At 45.9% G+C, this 25,076-nt stretch overlaps 1 protein-coding gene across 1 annotated transcript in view; it reads right to left on the bottom strand.

Moving 5' to 3' along the window:
- PTGIS (prostaglandin I2 synthase) overlaps positions 1 to 25,076 on the bottom strand; it is a 67,035-nt gene that overhangs the window by 18,923 nt on the left and 23,036 nt on the right. The window contains exons 5-6 of the mRNA XM_077167105.1: positions 20,450 to 20,601; positions 774 to 955 (exon numbers count right to left, since the gene is read on the bottom strand). Of these exons, the coding sequence (XP_077023220.1) occupies positions 774 to 955; positions 20,450 to 20,601 (334 nt within the window). The remainder of the gene's footprint in view (positions 1 to 773; positions 956 to 20,449; positions 20,602 to 25,076) is intronic.

The raw sequence follows: 25,076 nt of genomic DNA, 5'->3' as shown, positions 1-25,076 counted from the left end.
GTCCTATAAAAAAGGAAACATTTTGGAGAATGAAAGAGATTCAGAGAGAGCAGAGACCTTTGGAGATGAAGGAAAACGCCTCCCGGGGAGCTTCATGAAACAGGAAGCCAGGAAAGAAAGCTAGCAGATGACGCTGTGCTCGCCATGTGCCTTTCCAGATGAGAGAGAAACCCTGACCGTGTTTGCCATGTGCCTTCTCACTTGAGAAACCCCAAACTTCTTGAACCAAGGTATATTTCCCTGGATGCCTTAGACTGGACATTTCCACAGACTTATTTTAATCGGGACATTTTCTCGGCCTTAGAACTGCAAACTAGCAATTCATTAAATTCCCCTTTTTAAAAGCCATTCTGTTTCTGGTATATTGCATTCCGGCAGCTAGCAAACTAGAACAAGTATATATAAGAGTCCATTAAACTATTCATACCACTTTTGTATGTTGATATTCTTTCAAATAAAAAAATTGTTTTAATTTTATGAAGTGTATGATCCTGGTTAGATGATGTTTGGCAGTTAAGAAAGTTGGGGAGCTGGTGTGTACACACACCCACAAGTGCGCTCCCGCTGGCAATCACTCACAAATACACACTTCATGCATGTGCACACACCCCAAAGCACAAAGACACCGACTACACGTCTACTTGCACACGCGAGGACGCAATCTCACATGCACTCGTGCATGCAAACATGCCCACACCCCTATATGTGCACCTCTCAAGCACCTGTGTGTGCCCCAAATCACACACACACGCCTGGCACACCCACACACCCACCTGTGTGGCCCAGAGCTGCAGCACCAGGGCCCGCGCCTGCATCTCCTCCGGCACACCTGTCTCCTCCAGGTACAGCAGGTAACTCTCCAGCCAGCCGCTCCGCTGCGCCCGGGTGGCCAGCTTGGCGGGGGACAGCAGCTTCCACAGGCGACCTTTGACCTTGCACATGTGGTCCTTATCCCCTGAGGGACAGAGCATAGAGGGTGGTAGGTGTGGATGTGACCCCCTGCCGAGACCACCCAGCCCTGGCCTCCCGTGGGGCTGGGGGGTCCCAAGGGCAGGAGCCTGCAGGGACAGGCCCATTCACTGGCAAATCCAGCGGAGCCCCTATTTCTTTCCTTCTCTGTGCACAATATTCATTCATTCCTTAGCACCATCTCCCAATTAAGTAATTCTCTGTTTCTGGTCTAGAATTTATCCTGAATCCTGTTTTGGTTTTCAGTAAGCATGTACTTCATTTCCAGGAATTTTAGATGGTTTTTATACACACTGAGCCCCGGGAAGTCAGGGTGGGGGAGAGGAAAAGAGGTTCCCTGGCAGGCGGGCGGGCAGGGAGGCAGGACGGCACAGAAACCAGATGCCAGATGCCTAACGCTGGGGAGGAAACCGGACCTGGGAACAGAAGCAGACTGGGGATGCTGAGGCTGGAATTCCTTTTTAAATAATTAATCATCCCGGAGGGAAAATTTTCCAGCAGGTTTGCGTAAAGTGGATAAGGAAAAGAAGGATTTCCGAGGGTCTCTAATTCCTCTTTGTAAGAACACTTGCGATGACAATAGTGAGGAGAACAGCAACCGCTCATCAAGGGCTTCCCTCGCCCAGCGTCAGGCAGCATGCCGAGCAAACCCTTGTATTCATTTTGCTTAGTGACCACAACTACCCTTTAATTCAGGTTCTTTTACTTCCCCACTTTACAGATGGGACACTGAGACGTGAAAAGATCCTTCCCGGAAGTCCCACAGCTGGAAAATGACAGCCGGGTTCTAACAGGCCCACCTGCCGCAGCGCTGTGTTTCTAATTACAACAAGTCTATAGAAATGTCCAATCAAAGGCATCCAGGGAAAGATACCTTGGTTCAAGAAGGCCATTGAAGTTCAGGGTCTCTCTCTCAGCTGAGAAGGCACCTGGTGAACACGGTCAGAGTTCCTCTGTCATCTGGAAGGGCATATGGTGAACACACTGTCATCTTCTTCTCTTGGTTCAAGAAGACTGATGATGTTCAACGTTTCTCTCTCAGCTGGAAGGGCACATGGTGAACATGGCGGCATCTGCTGGCTTTCTCGTGGCTCTACCAAAAGGGACTGTCTCCAAAATGTTTCCTCTTTTAAAGGATTCCAGTAAGCAACTCCACTTTCAGTGGGTGGAGACAGACTCCACGGAAATCATCTAATCAAAAATTTCCACCCACAATTGGGTGGGTCACATCTCCAAGGGAACAATCAAGATGCTCCCACCCAGCAAACCTGAATGAGAATTAAAGGGCAAGGCTTTTCTGGGGTCCACCACAGATTCAGACCAGCACACAGGAGTTGTTTTTTTTTTTTTTTTTTTTTTAATATATACTGGATATTAAATCCTTATCCAGTATATGGCATGAAACTATTTTCTCCCATTCTGTAGGTTGTGTCTCCAGTTTCTTGATAATTTCCTTCAAAGCACAAAAAGTTTAAATTGATGAAATCAAATTTATCTACTGCTTTTCTGTTGCTTTGGTATCATATCTCAGACCCCATAATGGAATCCCAGGTCATGAAGACTGACCCCTATTTTATCTTCCAAGACTTTCATAGTTTTAGCTTTAATATTTGGGTTTCTAATTCCTTTGGGTTGACTTTGTGTATTACGGTGTATGGGTTAGTCTGAGCTCATTCTTCTGTGTGGGGACATCCCGCTTACCCAACACCATTTCTTGAAGACACTCGTCTTTCCCCACTGCGAGCACTTAGCACTCCTGTCAAAAATCAATTGGCCACAGATATGGGGTTCTATTTCTGGGCTCCCAATTCTGTTCCACTGATTTATTTGTCTAGCTCTGTGCCAGTACCACCCTGCTTTGATTACTGTCACTTTGCAATCCAATGTGAAGCTGGGAAGTGTGAGCCCTCCAACCTGGCTCTTTTCCAAGACGGTTTTGGTGAACTGTGGCCCCTTGCAGTTCCATATAAATTTGAGGATCAGTTCTTCCATTTCTGCAAAAAGGAATGCTGGAATTTTAATAAGTATTGCATTGGATGTGCATATTGTTTTGGTAATACTGACGTATTAACAGCGTTCATTCTTCCAATTCATGAACATGGGATGTCTTGCCATTTATTTAGGTCTTCTTCAATTTATTTCAGCAGTGTTTTGTAGGTTTTAGTTTACAAGTCTTTTGTACCCTAGTTAAATTTATTCTAAGATATTTTATTATTTTAGATGCTATTGTAAATGGAAGTGTTTTCTTAGTTTCCTCCTTGGATTGTTTATTGCTCGTGTCTAGGAACACAATTGCTTTTTTTGTGCACGTTGATCTTGCACCTGCCACTTTGCTGAATTTATTTATCAGCTGTAATAATTTTTAAGATTTCTTTTGTGTTTTCTGTATGTAAGATCAGATCATCTGCAAATAGAGATAGTTTTACTTCTTCCTTTCCAATTTGGATGCCTTTTATTTCTTTTTCTTGCCTAGTTGTTCTGGCTAGAACTTCTAGTACAATGATAAACAGCAGTGGTGAGCGGGCATCCTTGTCCAGCTCCTGATCTGAGGGGGTTCCTTGAGTCTTTCACCATTGAGTATTACATTAACTGTGGTTTTTCCTTCATAAAAGCCCTTTTATCATGGTGAGGATGTTCCTATCTATTCCTATTTTTCAGAGTAGTTTCATCAAGAAAGGGTGCTTGACTTTGTCAAATGCATTTTCTGCACCTATAGAGATAATCATGAGGTACTTTTGCCTCCATTCTGTTTGTGCAGTGTATTATATTGATTCATCTTTGTATGTTGAACCATCCTTGCATTCCTGCGATGAATCCCACTTGGCCATAGTGCATAATCTTTTAATATGCCATTGGAGTCTTTTTGCTAATATTGTGTTAAGGATATTTTTTGTATCTATAATCATAAGGGAAATTGGTCTGTATTTTCTTTTCTTGTATTGTCTTTACTAGACTTTGGGACCACAGTAATGCTGGTTTCATAAAATGAATTAAGAAGTGTTCCCTCTTCTTGAATTCTCTGGAAGAGTTTGAAAAGGATTGGCATTAATTCTTTAAATGTGTGGGAGAATTCGCCAGTGAAACTATCTGGTCCCACCAAAGAACTTTTCTTTGGTGGAAGGTTTTTGGTTATTGATTCAATCTCTATACTTGTTTGTTGATGTTTTCTACTTTTTCTTGAGCTAATCTGGATAATTGATGTATTTCTAGGAATTTTTCCATGTCTTTTATATTATCTAGTTTGTTGGCATACAGTTATTTATAATATTCTCTTATAATCCTTTTTACTTTTATTAGATTAATAGTGGTATTACCATTTTTCTTTCTGATTTTAGTTATTTGTGTCTTTCTCTCTCTTGTTAGCCTAGCAAAAGGTTTATTGATTTTGTTGATTTTTTTCACAGAATCAACTTTTTGTTTTGTTTATTCTCTTAATGTCTTTTTTATTCTCTATTTCATTTATCTCTGCTCGATTATTATTTCCTTTCTTCTGCTAACTTTGGATTTCTAGTTCATTGCAATGTAAATTTAAGTTATTAATTTGAAATCTTTCTTAGGCATTCATGGCTACAAATTTCCTTCTGAGCACTGCCTTCCCTGCATCCCATTGTTTTGGTATGTTTTGCCTTTATTTTCACTTGTCCCTAAGTATTTCCTACTTTACCTTGTAATTTATTTAACCTCCTGGTTGTTTATGAGTATGCTGTTTAATATCCACATATGTAAATTTTCCAGTTTTTCCTTCTGTTATTAGTTTCTAGCTTCATTCCATGGTAGTCAGCGTGGTAACTTTTTATGATTCTAATATTTAAGAATTTATTTAGACTTCTTTTGTGTCTTACCACCTAGTCCATGCTAAAGAACAAGCCATGTGCACTTGAGAGAGCGTGGTGTTGGCCGTTGCTGGGTGCTTGGTCCACCGTGTTGGGCCAGCCTGGCTGGCTGCAGTGCTGATCAGGTCCTTACCTCCTTATTGATCTCCTCTTTAGATGCTGAAAGTGGCATATCGATACCTCCAACTGTTACTGTAGAACTTTCTATTTCTTCCTCTAATTTTGTCAAGATCTGCCTCATATATTTTGGCATATACGTTCATAATGCTTAAATCTTCTTGGTTAATTGACTCTTAACAGATGATGTCCTTCTTTGTCTTTTATAATAGTGCTTGACTCAAGGTCTAATTTGTTGGCTGTTATTAAGCCCTTTAAATGCTGACTTGCTTTATGTGCATCTCATCCCCCTGGGAAGGAGCGAGGGGCCCTGTCTCCTGGGCAGGTGGGGCTTGTCCAGTTTATCCAGCTCTCTGTGCCCAGCACCTGACCCAGAGTAGGTGCTCGATAGCATTCACGAAATGGATGGTGCTTCTTTACGCAGCGGGGAAGGACAAGAAACGCAGGCAGCGTTTCTCCATCTAGGTCCGAGCCAGGGGCAGCGGCAGCCACGAGCACGTGGGGCCTGCGAGAGCAGGTGCAGCCCAACATCGCCCACCTGCGGCATCAGGGACCACCCGTTGGCCACCGAGGGGCCGTGCCACCAGGATGGCGGGGAGGGGTGGGGGCAGGAGAGCAGGGCCCAGCACAGCCAGAGGCCTAGGCCCCCCGAGGAGCTGAAGTCCAGGGTCCATGCAATCTTCTGATTTTTGTTTTTTTTTTTTAGCAGAAAAGGATTTGTTATAGCAGTGCTGAAATGGTATGACTGCAGAAGTAATTACATCATACGTACACCCAGTACACACACGCTTCCATAAAGATGTAATTCAAACAATTTCCACATTGTCTTCCCTGCTGACATGTACCAGCCTGTCTTTCCATTCAATGTTTAAAATGCTGGTCACAGCCCATTGAGTTGATGCCATGATTCACTAACAGACCCACAGATGGAAATGACTGCACCGCAGGAGGTTAAATGGCCTAGAGCATTGCTGGAAGGAGAGAAGAAACAAACTCTAGCTTGTTCTTCCAGGAACTGGGCAGCCAAGAGAGCCACCAGCTCCTGGGGCCCTCCATGTGTGACCCCCACCCACAAAACGAATGCCGCGCGGGCTTTATACAATGCATCGGATCGACAAAAACCAAGTGACACCCAAAGTCCTGATGCAAGGGCATCTGGGAAATGCAGTAAAGGGAGCACCATAGCAGGAGGCTGCAGCAGATGTTAGCAAGATAACAAGTCAGCCCCAAATCCACAATGAACTGCTGCTTACACACATTTACTCTGAGTACTTGGGCTAGAAAAACCCAGTGGCACAGGCATACATTATAGAACACATTTTATTTCTACTAAATTGCGTGTGTTTTTTTTTCCTTTTTGGATACAGCCTATTATAGCTACCTCAGTGAGGGAATCTGGTAAAACCACACCTAGTACAATTTTCCTTTTGCAATGAAAGTCGAGGGGACAAACCCACGGGAAGCTTCTGAGTGACATTTCCTTTAACAGGCACCCCCCCACCCAGTCAGCCAGGGACCGGCAAATGAAGATTCAAAACAATAACAGCAACAACAAAAATCTAAGGATTTTCTTCTCCCTCTCAAAGCATCTTAGGATTCAAAAACTTTGTTCCAACCAGTAAAGAGAAGGGAAGAACACAGAATAACTTCAACCTCTCCCTTTTATCATCTTTTAGTTCAGTTTACACGATAATTTGTATTTGTGGAAGAATTCAAGTTTACTGAATAAAAGGCATTATTTAAGGCTTATAAAGCACTTAAAGCAAAATAAGTGGCTGAAGGGGTAGCATTTAGTAAATATAATAATACATATTCCAACAGAAGTACATTTATACATAAAAGGAATTGAAAAAGAAACTGCTTGTCTCAGGGCACTACAAAGCAGATTTACATACAATAATCAATTAGCAGACAAACACAAGAAAGTTTCTATGTGATTCCACCAGAGGGGCCCTTTCCTTGATCACAAGAAAACTAAATTGTTTAGAGGTTAGAGTGGTTAAGTTTATAGGAGCAGAAACACCAACAACTTTAAGTAAAAGCATTAATTTTAAAGGGAAAAAAGCGTGTTTCCTATTCTTGGCAAAAAGGGAAGTGCCCGGCCAGTGCACCCTCTCTCCTGCTCCAGAAAGGTCTCCACAAGAGAGGGCGAGCCAGGGCCAGGGCTGAGATCACGACCGGGGCCAAGTGCCAAGGCTTCCTCTGACCGCCCGCGAGACGCGGACACCCCCTCTGAGCCTCGGTTTCCCCCCTGCGCGGCGACCGTGGATTAGAGCAGGCGGCCGGGCAGGGCGCGTCCCGAGCCTTAGCTGTTGCTGCTACATACTGTCAGGAGAAAGCAGAGTGCCCATAACAGTGTGTGCGTGGGATTTTGTAGAAAATAAAGAGAAAAATAAGAAGATGGTCACACTCATTGCATTTGCACAAAGGAACCCCGGAAGGATCCACACGCACCCATGAAGGCACCTGACTGTGGCAGGTGGGGTCTGGGTGGAAGCGGGTGCTGAGATGGGGGAGACTCTTCACGTCACTGGGTTTATATTGTTAATGTGAGGACCATGCGACACCTACACAAAAATTAAATAATAAAATCAATCAACCCCCTCCCCAATGAAAAATCTCGGGTGGAACATGATATACAGTTTCAAAAAGCTCAGTACACACCTCAAACAGATGACACAGAAAAAAAAACCAGATGGCACGGGAGGGAGGGCGCGGCCCCCGGGGCGCTGTGGCTGGCACCTCGACCTGCAGCCCTGAGAGGGTTCCTGCTTCCACTGGGCCGAGCCGGGCTCCAGAGAGACCGCCAAACCCGCTGCTGCACTGCCCCGGGCGCCAATTCAGAGGGACTATGGTCAAAGAGAATGTCCCTGTCCTGGAATATGATCTTATGTTTCCAGGGGCAGAGCACTTGGCCTTGAACAGTCACCCACTGTCGGAGCCTCAGTTTTCTCCCCTATAAACTGGGCTCATTAGAGTACCCACCGCACAGGACTGCGTATGTTTAAATGTGTTCACATGTCTGAAACATGTCACCAGTGCCTGGCACAGGCTTAATAAATGTTAGCTATATTTGAAAATAACACCTAAAAATAAGAAATATTCAATAAAGATGTTCTGTTAGGTAAAAATATGAATAAAAATAGAGGATAAATCAGGAAGCTTAATACGCGTTAGCTGGATTATTATTCCAAGGAGAAAGTATATAAATAAGAAATAACAACACATTGTGAAATGAAGAGCACACAGTTTGCAGCCAGAGAGACCCAGGATGAAACTCCAGCTCGGCCCCTTCTAGCGTTTCGTGCTACTGAGCCTCAATGCCCCCAACTGTAAAAAGGGCCAACTAACTCAGGGTGGTTGGGAGTGCAGACGGCACAGGCTGGGTTCCCGTAGGTACCTGCCACGTTCCCGCCATTCCTATGAGGTGTACCAGGCCCCGTGGCCGTGGGTCAGCGCGGTCCCTGCAAGGCCGGTGGAGGAAGGCAGGAGAGGCAGGGCCACGCTGCAGACCTGCCGTGCTGTGTGGCCTTGGCCGGGCCCTGTCTCTCTCTGAGCCTCAGTCTCCCCGTGGCAACACAAGGAGGCCCGGCTTGCACGCCTCTCACATTCCCCCTTGGAAACCCTCTCGCCCCTGGAGACTTGGGAGGCACAGTCCAGAGGCCGCCAGTGGAGACACGCCTTCGAAACCGTGTTGCACCTTTAAAATGTAATAGACTCTTGGGCGGGCCGCGGTGGCTCAGCGGGCAAAGTGCTTGCCTGCTATGCCGGAGGACCTCGGTTCGATTCCCGGCCCCAGCCCATGTAACAAAAACGGAGAAACAGAATACAAGAAAATGTTTAAAAAAGATGTTTCCCTTTCTTCCTTCCTTCCTTCTATCATTCCTTCCTTCTCTCTGTCTTTCCTTAAAAAAAAAAAAAAAAAAAAATGTAATAGACTCTTGCACTAGACTCTGTGATTCTTTAATAAAATAATATCTTTTCCAAAAACAAACAAGAAAACAATATTCAAGTAAAATAGTCCTTCAAAATAATCCAACAAAATCAGTTTTCCAGGAAAAAAGCCGATCCTTAGCCTGGGGCTCCGTTTATCTGTCTCCAAAACCCTAACTGTCTGAGGAGGATATCAGTGACAACCCCTTCCAATATAAAAAATTTAGAATTGCCATAGCCCAAACAACCCAAAAGAGAGGGATGGAAAGATCAAAGGTGATGGTGGAGTTATACATAGAAGACAGGACTTAACAAATGAATATGAATGCTGAATAATTAAACTGATATCTCCTTCAGTCTCCAGTATTTTAGAGCAGCTAGAAGTAAAAACCTAAAGCTGTGAAATTGTAACCCATGTCAAAGTCTGAAATATGTTCTACAACTAATTGCAGCGCCGTGCTTTGAAACTTACAGCTTTTTGTATATATGTTATTGTTCACAAAAAGAGAAGGAAAAAAAGAGTCGATTGTGATGATTAAAAAAGTACTTTTTTTATCATCAGAATATAGCTACCCTCCTATATTCTGGAGCAGCTAAAAGGAAAAATATGAGAGGGGATCTGTCCTGTAACCACTTTTTGAAGAATGTTTTGAAAATTATTGCTTTTTTATTTCTTTGCTTTGTATATATATTATGCAATAAAAAAGTTTTTAAAAAGTGAAGGAGGAATAATGCATGCACATGGCAAAAATAATAATAATTTAAAAAGAAGAAATTCTAAGAGTTCAGTTGGGTGTAGTGTACAAGCCAGTCTCCCTCCATGCCATTATAAGCAAAATGCTTACCTGATTCATGCGTACCTGTGCCCACCTGTTTAAGGCATACCTGTGCCCACCTGTTTAAGGCATACCTGTGCCCACCTGTTTAAGGCATACCTGTGCCCACCTGTTTAAAAACCACAAGTGGCACCTGCTGGCCCACCACTTTGCTCCCTGGCGCTCTCGTCGCACAGCGCCTCACCCCTCCTGTGGGGGTGGCCGCGCTCCCCTTTCTAGGAAACCCAATGTATTTCATCCCCCACCGCCCCCACCCCCTGCGGATGGACCCTTAAGTTGTTCCCAGAGTCTCCTATTCCCAGCAATGCCCCAGTGAGCCTGCACATGTGTGCAAGCATCTCCGCAGGAAACCTCCAGAAGTGGAAGCTCAGGATCAAAGGGGCGTGCATTTGACATTCCGAGGAGGGCTGCTTTGCGGGTTGCACCACGTCCCGCAGCTCCCCCCCCCCGCCCCCGCACCGTCCTGCCAGGCGAGGAGCCTGCCCCACTACCGCCACTGCTGTCCACACGGGGAGGCGCAGCCCTCCTATACGCAGCGCCCCGCTCACTGCACGATGCTGGCAGGTGCCCCATCTGCATCTACACAGACTCTCCTGGAGCATCTACATAGAGGAAAGGATAATGGAGAATACCAATCCCTCCTGGAGAAGCAATTAGTGCTGGGATGTTTATTGAGCGCCTTCTATACGCCAGATGATCAAGTTTCCCTCTTGCTAGTTCTGCCACCTGCCATGTGCGTCTTTGACAAATGACTTCACCTCTCTGAGCCTCAGTTTCCTCATCTGCAAAATGGGGATAATAACATTAACCTTCAGGCACTGACAGCAGGTGTTCTAGTTTGCTAGCTGCCGGAATGCAATATACCAGAAACAGAATGGCTTTTAAGAAGGGGAATTTAATAAGTTGCTAGTTGATAGTTCTAAGGGTGAGAAAATATCCCAGTTAAAGCAAGTCTATAGAAATGTCCAATCTAAGGCATCCAGGGAAAAATACCTTGGTTCAAGAAGGCCGAGGAAGTTCAGGATTTCTCTCTCAAATGGAAGGGCACATGGTGAACACAGAGTTTCTCTCTTATCTGGAAAGGCACATGGTGAACACAGCAATATCTGCTAGCTTTCTCTCCTGCCTTCCTGTTTCATGAAGCTCCCAAGGAGACATCTTCCTTCTTCATCTCCAAAGGTTGCTGGCTGGTGGACTCTGCTTCTTGTGGCTATGTCATTCTGCTCTGCTCTCCCTGAATCTCTTTCATTCTCCAAAATGTTTCCTCTTTTATTGGACTCCAGAAATTTATCAAGACCCACCTAATCCAGCTTGACAACCACTCTTGATTAAATCACATCTCTAGGGGATGATCTGACTACAGTTTCAAACATACAGTATTGAATAGGGATTATTCTGCCTTTACAAAATGGGATTTTGATGAAAACATGGCTTTTCTAGAGGACCATGTATTCTTTCAAACCTGCACAGCAGGGTTCAATAAGATTTTGAACTGCCTCCAAAAAGAGAAGGGTCACAGGAAATGCAAATGCCTGGTGAAACACAAAAAGATGCTTCATCCCCACAGTCAGGAAAACCCACATCAAGCAGATGCTCTTTCTTGCCCATCAGATTGGAGTGATTTTAAAGACAAGAACTATGTTGTAGGAAAATGCAAATTAAAATACTTTATTACCCGCCTCTACTTGTCAGACAAATGAAAAGACTGATAACATCTGGTGGGGAAATGAGCAGACTCATTCCCTTTTGGTAGGCATTTGAGCTGCTCCAAGGTTTTGGAAATGATGTGGCAATAGACAATAAAAATTGTAATGTGTATGCCCTTTGACCTGGCAAACCCACTTCCAGAAAATTGTCAGAGAGAAATAAAAGTAGGAGATGGTAGAACTGATACAAGTACTAAAATATACTACTGTAATAGCAAAAAAAAAAAAAAAAGCAAACTACCTATATCAGAGGATGGTTAACTCTAAACATTGGCACAGGCATGCCAATGCTTATATTTTTATGTTAATTTTATACAAAAGATGTCTGTATCTTTATGTTAATTTTATATCCTTCTACTTTGCATTCTTTCGTTGCTTGACTTAATTTTATCATTAACTTTCTGGGGTTTCTAATTATAGTTTCAGATCATTTGCAAATAGAGATAATTTCACTTCTTCTTTACCCATTCTTACATGGGTAATTGATTTCTCTTGTCTAATTGCATTGACTAGTACCTCTAGAAGATGTTTGCATTGGCAGAAAAGAATGTCCAGTTATATTGTTATGTTGAAAAAAAAAGCAAGTTTCAAATAATAAATAAAATGCAATTCTTTTATATAAGCACACTGAGAACCACTCTAGAAATGTATATTCACTTGTATTTTTTAAAATACACAAAACACTGCATAGGGCTATATCTTAGTGCATTAATATTGGTTTCCACAGGGCACTATGGAAAGTTAGGCAGCTTCACCTCGGTGGAAGAGGGAACATTAGTATTATTTTTTACACCTCTGAATTGTTAGCCACAAGAATGTTTCTTTCATCATTTAAACAAAACTAATAATGTGTTTTTAAAAATATATAAATAAACAAAACGAGGTAATGACCCATTGGGAGCACTGAATGAGCCAATGCTTAAGGCGGCGTCTGGCACTTGGTAAATGCTAAGCAAGTGGTGGTTTTTCTTATTATTATAAGCAATCTTAATAGCCACTGCTTGAGTTTCTTCTGCTGCTGAGATGCCACAGTACGGGTCATTGAGCAGCAGCCTTGGGCGCTCCTTGGCTTTTCCTGCCCATGGCCACCCCCGCAGCCCCTTCTCTCTCCTCTTCTGGTTCTGTTGCCTCCCGGCTTCCGGCTGCTCCCTGGGGCTTCTTCTTCCAAGTCCAGTTTCCTTTGCCTTTAAGGACTTGAGCCGCATTGGGCTGAGGCCCACCCTCCTTCCGCCCGGGCACCTGACCTGAAGCAGCTTCAAGGGTCCCGTTCACCGGTGGGTCTCCCCAGCACGGGGTGGGGACCTGGGCATGCCTCTCGTGGGTGTACGGCCCAATCCCCAGCGACCACCTCTAGGTAGGCCCGGCTGGCGCCCCACTCATAGGTCATGGAGGCACAGAGGAAACACGGGCAGGAGGCGAAGCTGCTAAAATGGGGCCATCTGAGCCAGGTTTAACCTGACCACTCCCCTCACCTGGCCCCTCCAGAGAAAGAATCTGGGCTGAAAGAGCAGCTTGCGAAGGTCACCTGCAAGGAAGCAGCAGACGGCTCCCGAAGGAGGCCTGTGCTCCAGCGTCCAAGGCCAGGACACACGGAACCGGGGCCTGGGAGCTGGCCGGTCTCTGCTCCCTCCCAGTGGACTTGTTCCCAGAGTCCTCCCCTGGAGACACAGTGGCCCGGGTCCCTGACCCTGAGTCAGCAGGAACCTCTCCCCAGCACCGACTCCCCTCTGCAGCCACTAAGGTGAGTGAGGAGGGTTTTTACAGTCCCAGGCAGGCAGGTTCTGAGCCGTGGAGAGCAAGAAAGCCCTGGGCGACAGGATAACCCTCCAGGATGACATCCAGGCTCTCCAGTGCAGGGTGGACACCCGGGAGGAGCCCACAGATACGCGCAAGTTTCTCCCGACAACCTAATTCATAAGAGCCCGATTCACGACAGCCCAGATCTGGGAACTCCCCAAATGCCCATCAACTGGTAAATGGATAAAACATGATGGTAACTGACCCTAATGCACTACCACGCAGCAGTGAAGAACAACCCACTGACACACTCAGCCACGTGGATGAATTCACAAGCACTACGTGGAGTGACAAAAGCCAGACAAGAAAGGGCACATCCTGTATCGTTTCATTGATAGCAAGTTCATGACCAGGCAGAACTAACCTGAAGTTACAGAAATCAGTGCAGCAGGACGTCTGGGAAAAGGCACTAAATGTTTATATCTAGATCTGACCTGTGCACTAAAGATATGTCTACTTCCCTGTGTGTAAATTATATCTCAGTTAGAAAAAAAAAGAAGAAGAAAACTATTAAATGTAGAAAGCAGCTTCTCCCCTCTCTTTCTTCACCGGCCCGCCCGCCCTCCTTCTCCCCTCCTCCTCCCCCTCCTGCTCCGGCGGCTCTCCAACCACCACGGTGCCCTCTTCCCCTGCCTTCACCGGCTCCTCCACCACCAGCCTCTACAGCCTTGCCGCCCTCACCTTTCCTCCTCCAGAACAGCTACTGGGGGAGTGGAGATAATACAGAGCAGCTGCCGGAGCCACGAGGGAGAGCAAAGGGACGGCGTACCCCATCCTGGAACGGCTGACTATCTGGGAGAACCAGCTCCGGTGAGATCACCAAGGGGCACGGGCTTTCCTGGGTGGGACGGCAACCGACCGGAGTCCCTCCCTTCCACCTTCCCAGGCCAGCTGGTAGAATTGGACAGGCGGTCCCCTTAGGCCACGACGGCTGGTGCCCCCACCACACGAGGCCCCCCAGAACAACTGAGATAGTTGGGTCGGAAATCCCCAGACTGCGGAGAACAGTGACCGGGGGATCCCTTCCAAACACGTGACTCCCCCGTCGGCTGGGAATAGTGCACTCTCCCGGGCTGCGACAGCTGGCGCCCTCCCGCCACGCTTGGTGCCCCGGGCCGACTAGCTAATTCGGCCGGACGCTCTCCCGTGCTGTGGCGGCCAGCGACCCTCCCCGCATTCGGAACCCCAGGCCGGCTGGCATTCTTCCAAGACGCTTCGGCTGCCGAACCTCCCCTACGGCGAGAATTTTCCAGAGTTAAAGGACCCACAGCAACTTTCACTGGTGGAACCCACAGACAAACGTGTGCCACGAGCGCCACCTACTGGGCAGGATAAGAAAAACAGAACCCAGAGATTGCACAGAAAAATCTTTCAACCTGTGGGGTTGAACACCCGGGGAAATCTGACTAAATCCCCAGACGCCAGCAGAAGATAACGGATCACGCTCAGAAAATTGAACATATGGCCCAGTCAAACGAAGAAACCAATTGTTCAAATGAGATACAGGAGTTGAAACAACTAATGCTGAATATACGAACAGAAATGGAAAACCTCTTCAAAAACGAAATCGATAAACTGAGGGAAGACATGAAGAAGACATGGGCTGAACATAAAGAAGAAATAGAAAAACTGAAAAAACAAATCACAGAACTTATGGAAGTGAAAGATAAAGTAGAAAAGATGGAAAAAACAACGGATACCTACAATGACAGATTTAAAGAGACAGAAGATAGAATTAGTGATTTGGAGGATGAAACATCTGAATTCCAAAAAGAAACAGAAACTATCCGGAAAAGAATGGAAAAATTTGAACAAGGTATCAGGGAACTCAAGGACAATGTGAACTGTACAAATATACGTGTAGTGGGTATCCCAGAAGGAGAAGAGAAGGGAAAAGGAGGAGAAAAACTAATGGAAGAAATTATCACTGAAAATTTCCCAACTCTTATGAAAGACCTAAAATTACAGATCCAAGAAGTGCAGCGCACCCCAAAGAGATTAGACACAAATAGGCGTTCCCCAAGACACTTACTAGTTAGAATGTCAGAGGTCAAAGAGAAAGAGAGGATCTTGAAAGTAGCGAGAGAAAAACAATCCATCACATACAAGGGAAACCCAATAAGACTATGTATAGATTTCTCAGCAGAAACCATGGAAGCTAGAAGACAGTGGGATGATATATTTAAATTACTAAAAGAGAAAAACTGCCAACCAAGACTCCTATATCCAGCAAAATTGTCCTTCAAAAATGAGGGAGAAATTAAAACATTCTCAGACAAAAAGTCACTAAGAGAATTTGTGACCAAGAGACCAGCTCTGCAAGAAATACTAAAGGAAGCACTAGAGTCAGAACCGAAAAGACAGAAGAGAGAGACATGGAGAAAAGTGTAGAAAGAAAGAAAGTCAGATATGATATATATAATACAAAAGGCAAAATGGTAGAGGAAAATATTATCCAAACAGTAATAACTCTAAATGTCAATGGACTGAATTCCCCAATTTAAAGACATAGACTGGCAGAATGGATTAAAAAACAGGATCCTTCTATATGCTGTCTACAGGAAACACATCTTAGACCCAAAGATAAATATAGGTTGAAAGTGAAAGGTTGGGAAAAGATATTTCATGCAAATAACAACCAGAAAAGAGCAGGAGTGGCTATACTAATATCCAACAAGTTAGACTTCAAATGTAAAACAGCTAAAAGAGACAAAGAAGGACACTATATACTATTAAAAGGAACAATTAAGCAAGAAGACATAACAATCATAAATATTTACGCACCAAACCAGAATGCCCCAAAATACGTGAGGAATACACTGCAAACACTGAAAAGGGAAATAGACACATATACCATAATAGTTGGAGACTTCAATTCACCACTCTCATCAATGGACAGAACATCTACACAGAGGATCAATAAAGAAATAGAGAACCTGAATATTACTATAAATGAGCTTGACTTAACAGACATTTATAGGACATTACATCCCACAACAGCAGGATACACCTTTTTTTCAAGTGCTCATGGATCATTCTCAAAGATAGACCATATGCTGGGTCACAAAGCAAGTCTTAACAAATTTAAAAAGATTGAAATCATACACAACACTTTCTCGGATCATAAAGGAATGAAGTTGGAAATCAATAATAGGCGGAGTGCCAGAAAATTCATAAATACATGGAGGCTCAACAACACACTCTTAAACAACAAGTGGGTCAAAGAAGAAATTGCAAGAGAAATTAGTAAATACCTAGAGGCAAATGAAAATGAAGACACAACATATCAAAACTTATGGGACGCAGCAAAGGCAGTGCTAAGAGGGAAATTTATTGCCCTAAATGCCTTTATCAGAAAAGAAGAAAAGGCAAAAATGCAGGAATTAACTGTCCACTTGGAAGAACTGGAGAAAGAACAGCAAACTAATCCCAAAGCAAGCAAAAGGAAAGAAATAACAAAGATTAGAGCAGAAATAAATGAAATTGAAAACATGAAAACAATAGAGAAAATCAATAAGACCAGAAGTTGGTTCTATGAGAAAATCAACAAGATTGATGGGCCCTTAGCAAGATTGACAAAAAGAAGAAGAGAGAGGATGCAAATAAATAAGATCAGAAATGAAAGAGGAGACATAACTACTGACCTCACAGAAATAAAGGAGGTAATAACAGGATACTATGAACAACTTTACGCTAATAAATACAACAATTTAGAAGAAATGGACAGGTTCCTGGAAAGACATGAACAACCAACTTTGACTCAAGAAGAAATAGACGACCTCAACAAACCAATCACAAGTAAAGAGATTGAATTAGTTATTCAAAAGCTCCCTAAAAAGAAAAGTCCAGGACCAGACGGCTTCACATGTGAATTCTATCAAACATTTCAGAAAGAATTAGTACCTACTCTCCTCAAACTGTTCAACATAATCGAAGTGGAGGGAAAACTACCTAATTCATTCTATGAAGCCAACATCACCCTCATACCAAAACCAGGCAAAGATATTACAAAAAAAGAAAACTACAGACCAATCTCTCTAATGAATATAGATGCAAAAATTCTCAATAAAATTCTAGCAAATCGTATCCAACAACACATTAAAAGAATTATACATCATGACCAAGTAGGATTCATCCCAGGTATGCAAGGATGGTTCAACATAAGAAAATCAATTAATGTAATACACCATATCAACAAATCAAAGCAGAAAAATCACATGATCATCTCAATTGATGCAGAGAAGGCATTTGAGAAGATTCAACATCCTTTCCTGCTGAAAACACTTCAAAAGATAGGAATACAAGGGAACTTCCTTAAAATGATAGAGGGAATATATGAAAAACCCACAGCTAATATCATCCTCAATGGGGAAAAATTGAAAACTTTCCCCCTAAGATCAGGAATAAGACAAGGATGTCCACTATCACCACGATTATTCAACATTGTGTTGGAAGTTCTAGCCAGAGCAATTAGGCAAGAAAAAGAAATACAAGGCATCAAAATTGGAAAGGAAGAAGTAAAACTATCACTGTTTGCAGACGATATGATACTATACATCGAAATCCCGGAAAAATCCACAACAAAACTACTAGAGCTAATAAATGAGTACAGCAAAGTAGTAGGCTACAAGATCAACATTCAAAAATCTGTAGCTTTTCTATACACTAGTAATGAACAAGCTGAGGCAGAAATCAAGAAACGAATCCCATTTACAATCGCAACTAAAAGAATAAAATACCTAGGAATAAATTTAACCAAAGAGACAAAAAACCTATATAAAGAAAACTACAAAAAACTGTTAAAAGAAATCACAGAAGACCTAAATAGATGGAAGGGCATACCGTGTTCATGGATTGGAAGACTAAATATAGTCAAGATGTCAATCCTACCTAAATTGATTTACAGATTCAATGCAATACCAATCAAAATCCCAACAACTTATTTTTCAGAAATAGAAAAACCAATAAGCAAATTTATCTGGAAGGGCAGGGTGCCTCGAATTGCTAAAAACATCTTGAGGAAAAAAAACGAAGCTGGAGGTCTCGCGCTGCCTGACTTTAAGGCATATTATGAAGCCACAGTGGTCAAAACAGCATGGTATTGGCATAAAGATAGATATATCGACCAATGGAATCGAATAGAGTGCTCAGATATAGACCCTCTCATCTATGGACATTTGATCTTTGATAAGGCAGTCAAGCCAACTCACCTGGGACAGAACAGTCTCTTCAATAAATGGTGCCTAGAGAACTGGATATCCATATGCAAAAGAATGAAAGAAGATCCATCTCTCACACCCTATACAAAAGTTAACTCAAAATGGATCAAAGATCTAAACATTAGGTCTAAGACCATAAAACAGTTAGAGGAAAATGTAGGGAGATATCTTATGGATCTTACAACTGGAGGTGGTTTTATGGACCTTAAACCTAAAGCAAGAACACTGAAGAAGGAAATAAATAAATGGGAGCTCCTCAAAATTAAACACTTTTGTGCATCAAAGAACTTCATCAAGAAAGTAGAAAGACAGCCTACACAATGGGAGACAATATTTGGAAACAACATATCAGATAAAGGTCTAGTATCCAGAATTTATAAAGAGATTATTCAACTCAACAACAAAAAGACAGCCAACCCAATTACAAAATGGGAAAAAGACTTAAACAGACACCTACCAGAAGAAGAAATACGGATGGCCAAGAGGCCCATGAAGAGATGCTCAATGTCCCTGGCCATTAGAGAAATGCAAATCAAAACCACAATGAGATATCATCTCACACCCACCAGAATGGCCATTATCAACAAAACAGAAAATGACAAGTGCTGGAGAGGATGCGGAGAAAGAGGCACACTTATCCACTGTTGGTGGGAATGTCAAAGGGTGCAACCACTGTGGAAGGCAGTTTGGCGGTTCCTCAAAAAGCTGAATATAGAATTGCCATACGACCCAGCAATACCATTGCTAGGTATCTACTCAAAGGACTTAAGGGCAAAGACACAAATGGACATTTGCACACCAATGTTTATAGCAGCGTTATTTACAATTGCAAAGAGATGGAAACAGCCAAAATCTCCATCAACAGAAGAATGGCTAAACAAACTGTGGTATATACATACGATGGAATATTATACAGCTTTAAGACAAGATAAACTTATGAACCATGTAATAACATGGATGGACCTAGAGAATATTATGCTGAGTGAATCCAGCCAAAAACTAAAGGACAAATACTGTATGGTCCCACTGATGTGAACGGACATTCGAGAATAAACTTGAAATATGTCATTGGTAACAGAGTTCAGCAGGAGTTAGAAACAGGGTAAGACAATGGGTAACTGGAGTTGAAGGGATACAGACTGTGCAACAGGACTAAATACAAAAACTCAAAAATGGACAGCACAACAATACCTAATTGTAAAGTAATCATGTTAAAATACTGAATGAAGCTGCATCTGAGCTATAGGGTTTTTTTTGTTTTTGTTTGCTTGTTGGTTTGTTTGTTGTTGTTTTTTACTATTATTACTACTTTTATTTCTTTTCTTTATATTAACATTTTATATCTTTTTCTGTTGTGTTGCTAGTTCCTCTAAACCGATGCAAATGTACTAAGAAACGATGATCATGCATCTATGTGATGATGTTTAGAATTACTGAGTACATATGTAGAATGGTATGATTTCTAAATGTTGTGCTAATTTCTTTTTTTTTTTCTTTCCGTTAATAAAAAAATAAAAAAAAAATGTAGAAAGCAGTGAAAATAAAACACAACTGTGTGTGTATCCATATCTGTTTAAGAAGAAAGCTCTGCCAGGATACACTCCAAATTGGTCACAGTGATTATCTTTGTGGAGGGGAGTGGGAGTTTGGGAGAGGGCGGAGAAGAACTTCTATAATTCTCTCAATATTATTCTCTATGGATTGAAATTTTTATAATGAGCATGAACTACTTACACATTTTCTGAAAAGAACTAAACTCTTAAACAAGAAAAGGAACACGATAAAAGATTCCCGGGCCCCATCCCCAATGTGCTAAATGAGAATTCCTACCAGGAACTCTAGTTCTGGACCAAGCCCTGCCTCCCCAGCACCATGCTCTTGCATACCCCCAGTGACGGGGATCTCACCACCTCACAGGGCATTAGAATGTTGCCCCTGGCTCCTTCACCTGGGCTCAGGCTCTCCCTCTGGCTCCTTCTGCTAGTGTTCCCCGCCCCGCACACCCCACCCCCCCACGCCCCACTGGGCCCTGAGCTTACCTGACGACAGGGAGCCGCGGGCCAGTCTGGGGAGCAGCAAGTCGAGCTGGCGGAAGGTCTGGTAGATGTCGGCCGAGTGCGCGCGGTCCCGGGCCTGGCTCTGAGGGGTGCTGGGCAGGGCCTCCACTCCGTACAGGGTCAGGTAACCAGCTCTGAGGGCAGCAAATGGCACGTCAGGGCTCCTGCTGGGACAGTCCGCTCAGCCAACCCCATCCCAGCAGCCCACCGGCTTCTCTTCACCCACGTGCCTGATGACGAGCACCCACTGTATGCAGGTCCTTGGCTGGGCGTGGGGGGCAGCAGGGGACAGAACGGACAGAAGTCCCTCTCCAGTCGGGCGAGGCGGCCAAGCGACAAGGGAAACGGGTAAGCAGTGGCCCAGGGGTGTGGATGAGAAGTGGAAGCCAGATGGGAGGGTGGGGGTGGTGCCGCATGGAATGAGGGGAGGAGGAGGGGTTTGGGGTTAAGCTGAAACTGGGAAGGAGCCCGACTGGGGAGAGCAGAGGGAGGGGGTCCCAGGTGAGGGAGCAGCAAGCGCAAACATCGCGAGGCCGGGCGGAGACAGCAGTGCTGGGGAGCAGAAAGCCTGGTAAGGCTGGGGCAGAGTGAGGAGGGGAGAGGGGTGAGAGGCAGGGGCAGATCAGGAGAAGGGGCACCTGCCCTCTGGAGAGAGACTCAGGGCAGGCTTCCCAGAGGAGGCAGGGTAAGCGCCGAACCCCGCAGGGTGAGCAGGGGGAAGAGGGAAAAGGTGCAACAGCTGGGAGCAAGAGAGCACCCATGGCCTGTGGGAGAGCTGCCAGAGGTCCAACCAGGGCTGCAGCTGGGGTGGAGGTGGGGCGGGAGGGGCCTGGGGGTCCAGGGCAGGTCCCGCAGGGCAGGAAGGGGGCTGCAACAGCGAACAGGCTGGGCTGGACCTGAGGATGCTGAGGGCCCTGGGAGGGCTGAGCAGAAAGGGTCAGAGCCTGGCCATGTGGAGAAGGTAAGACACACGGGGGCGGGGGGCATGTGTGAACCCCTGGTCAGAGTCGTGCGTGCATTCGCATGTGCGCGCAAATACACACACACACACACACACAGACACACACACAGACACACACACACACACACACCCTGGGCCACCTTCAGAAGCATTCTCAGAGGAAATGAATATTTTTGCCAAGAACCACTTTCTAATGCTTCAGCAGTCCAGTCCCAGCCCAGCCCCACTGACCACAGTCCCGGGAAGAAAACCGCAGGGTTTAACTTTTTCCACATGGTGGGAGGGGCTGTAGCAGCTGCACAGAGATGCCACTAAGGCCCTCAAATCCTCCCCACCTCAAGGCCCCCCAGTTCCTGGATGTCCCAGGAGAGGGGTTTTCCCAGAGCAGGAGAGGGTGGGAGCAGGAATGAGGGAGGGTGGGGCCCAAGAAGCCTGTCGAGTCCTGCCCAGTCCTCATTCTGTCCCTGAACACACAGGACAGGTACCTAGAAGGCCCTCAGTAAATGTTCACTGGGTGGAAGGATGGATGGATGGATGGGTTTATGGGTGGAGGGGTAGGTGGATGGATGGATGGATGGATGGTTGGATGGATGGATGGGTGGATGGATGGATGGGTGGATGGATGGATGGGTGGATGGATGGGTTTACAGGTGGATGGATGGATGGATGGATAGGCAGGTAGAAGGATGGATGGATGGGTGAATGAATGGTTGGATGGATGGATGGATGGATGGATGGATGGATGGATGGATGAATGGATGGGTGGATGGATGGGTTTACGGGTGGGTGGATGGATGGATGGATGGATAGGCAGGTGGAAGGATGGATGGATGGGTGAATGAATGGTTGGATGGATGGATGGATGGATGGATGGATGGATGGATGGATGGATGAATGGATGGGTGGATGGATGGGTTTACGGGTGGGTGGATGGATGGATGGATGGATAGGCAGGTGGAAGGATGGATGGATGGGTGAATGAATGGTTGGATGGATGGATGGATGGATGGATGGATGGATGGATGGATGGATGGATGGATGGGTGGATGGATGGGTTTACAGGTGGGTGGATGGATGGATGGATGGATAGGCAGGTGGAAGGATGGATGGATGGGTGAATGGATGGTTGGATGGATGGATGGATGGATGGATGGATGGATGGATGGATGGATGGATGGATGGGTGGGTGGATGGATGGATGGATGGGTGGAAGGGTGAATGGATGGTTGGATGGATGGATGGATCCTGTCTTGGTTTTCAAGGATGGAGAAATCAGAACCTTTCCATCTCACTGGGTTAGGAAAAGCAATTCTCCCTTTAGAACTGAACACTCTCCAGAGTTGAATCCACTAGCCCTGCTGGTGCCTCTGTATCACCCAGAATTTTCTCCCTGTTCTCCTGAAGCACATACGGTCCTGGGCCCATCTTCTTTAGAGACAGTAGAAGCTGTAAAGGGGCAACTCCCACACTGGATTCGGTCCACAAACAAGCCTTGTTTGGTCAAGAGAGTTTTCCTAAAATTGACATTTAAAATTGGGGAAGGTTCACACTAAAATCTGGATTTTCCACTCATCTCATCTTGAATAAGGAGAGTCACTGGCCTCTCTGGGCCCACAGCCCGCAGGCACCTGGGCAGACCCTGAGTGGAGCTGGCCCTGTTGGACAGGCTTGTGCTCACTGGCTCACCTGCTCTGTCCAGGCCCTGTGCTCTCCATGACACCGCAGTGTCACAGCCACCATTAATCAACACACTTGCAGGGCTGCTTGTTTATTTTTCAGGAAATGAAAAATAAACCAAGAGGGTGGCAGGGTTTCACACTGGGGAGGTGAAGGCCCTTGGAGCTCGTCACTGAGCAACCGCGTGTGTGAACGCCCATCCACTGAATAACTGCGGGTGTAAATGTGCAAACGGCCCGTAAAGAAAACCACGGGGGGGGGGGCAGGAAACGGGAGGGGGCTGTCCATTGAATGGGGTCAGGACCTCCTCTCTGAGAGTAGACACTGGTGTGAGGCTGGAAGGCGCTGAGGCAGGAGCAGGTGGACACCTGGGGATACCGCCTTCCCGCAGCAACCCCCAGGCCTGAGGCAGGGCAGGGAGGTGGGGAGAGCGTGAGTAGACCAGGCGTGGGCCCTCCACTAGGCCAGAGGCTAGGCGGGACTCTGGATGTGACCCAGAGGGGGGAGGGCCCGCGTGCCGGGTGGGAGCTGAAGCAGTGGCCTTGCATGGCCTGGGGCAAAGGGAGCCTACACCTTCGTGTCTTGTCCCTGCTAGTCCCTGTGCCACACCGATGCCCATCCCTTCTTTGACAGAGGCTGCGGGGCGATGACCAAAGTAAGGAAAGGGGCAGCAAGGGCAGGACAGGCCACCAGACTCAGGAGCAGGAGGTCCAGCCCCACCTCAGGCTGCAAAGACAGGGACCCATTGGCAGATACCAATCTACAGGGACCCACTGGCAGGTACCAGTGTACAGGGATCCATTGGCAGGTACCAGTCTACAGGGACCCATTGGCAGGTACCAGTCTACAGGGATCTATTGGCAGGTACCAGTTTACAGGGATCCATTGGCAGGGACCCATTGGCAGGTACCAGTCTACAGGGACCCATTGGCAGGTACCAATCTACAGGGATCCATTGGCAGGTACCAGTCTACAGGGACCCACTGGCAGGTACCAGTCTACAGGGATCCATTGGCAGGATTCATTGGCAGGCACCAATCTTCAGGGATCCACTGGCAGGCACCAATCTACAGGGACCCATTGGCAGGTACCAGTCTACAGGGATCCATTGGCAGGTACCAGTCTACAGGGATCCATTGGCAGGATCCATTGGCAGGCACCAATCTTCAGGGATCCACTGGCAGGCACCAATCTACAGGAACCCATTGGCAGGTACCAATCTACAGGGATCCATTGGCAGGCGTGGCTCTGCACCTGACTCCCCTGCACTGTACCTGCCGTTGCCAAGGAGCCTAACACCCAGCTGCCACCACCTCACCTGTGCCCCCCACCGCCCTCTCTGTCCTCGCTGCCAAAGGTCATGGGGTAAGAAGCCAGGGGAGCTGGAAGGTGCCTGGTTGGGGCATGCAGGGCTAGCCACCCATGTCTGTACCTCAGTCTCCCCCTCTTATAATGATAGGGTGGACCCGGCCAGTACCACCCCAGACCCCTCACCGCCCTTGATGGTGTCTGCCCCACTGCCAAGCCAAACATGCAACCCGTGGGTGATGTACACGGGAGGGCCCCGGGCACACACCTGAGGTCCTGCATGCCTCACTGTCTGCAGCGGTCAGTGGAGCCCCAGAGTCCCAGCCCCGTGGTGCTGGCGTGAGGGCCCCGCTAGCATGCACAGAGCCTGCACGTGTGCTCACGTGTCATGCATGCACACACCTGCCCACGGATGTCAGCCAGCAGCTGTACTCTATTCTGAAATGGTGTCACTCTGGTTTTCTGGAGGAGATAAAATGTCCTTCCTTTTATGAAATGATGGTCAGGTAATGGAACCACCAAAAACCTAATTGCTGTCCTGGATACCACTTTTCCCCTCAATGTCTCCCCCACCCCATCAACTCTCAGCAGATCGAACTCTCGCTGATCCAGGCACCCTCCTGTCACCCGGGCAGCAGCACAGCTTGCCCATGGGCTCCTGCC

The sequence above is a fragment of the Tamandua tetradactyla genome, chromosome 1 (assembly GCF_023851605.1).
Source record: "Tamandua tetradactyla isolate mTamTet1 chromosome 1, mTamTet1.pri, whole genome shotgun sequence".
Taxonomy (NCBI): domain Eukaryota; kingdom Metazoa; phylum Chordata; class Mammalia; order Pilosa; family Myrmecophagidae; genus Tamandua; species Tamandua tetradactyla.
This window is presented reverse-complemented; position numbering and strand designations above follow the sequence as displayed.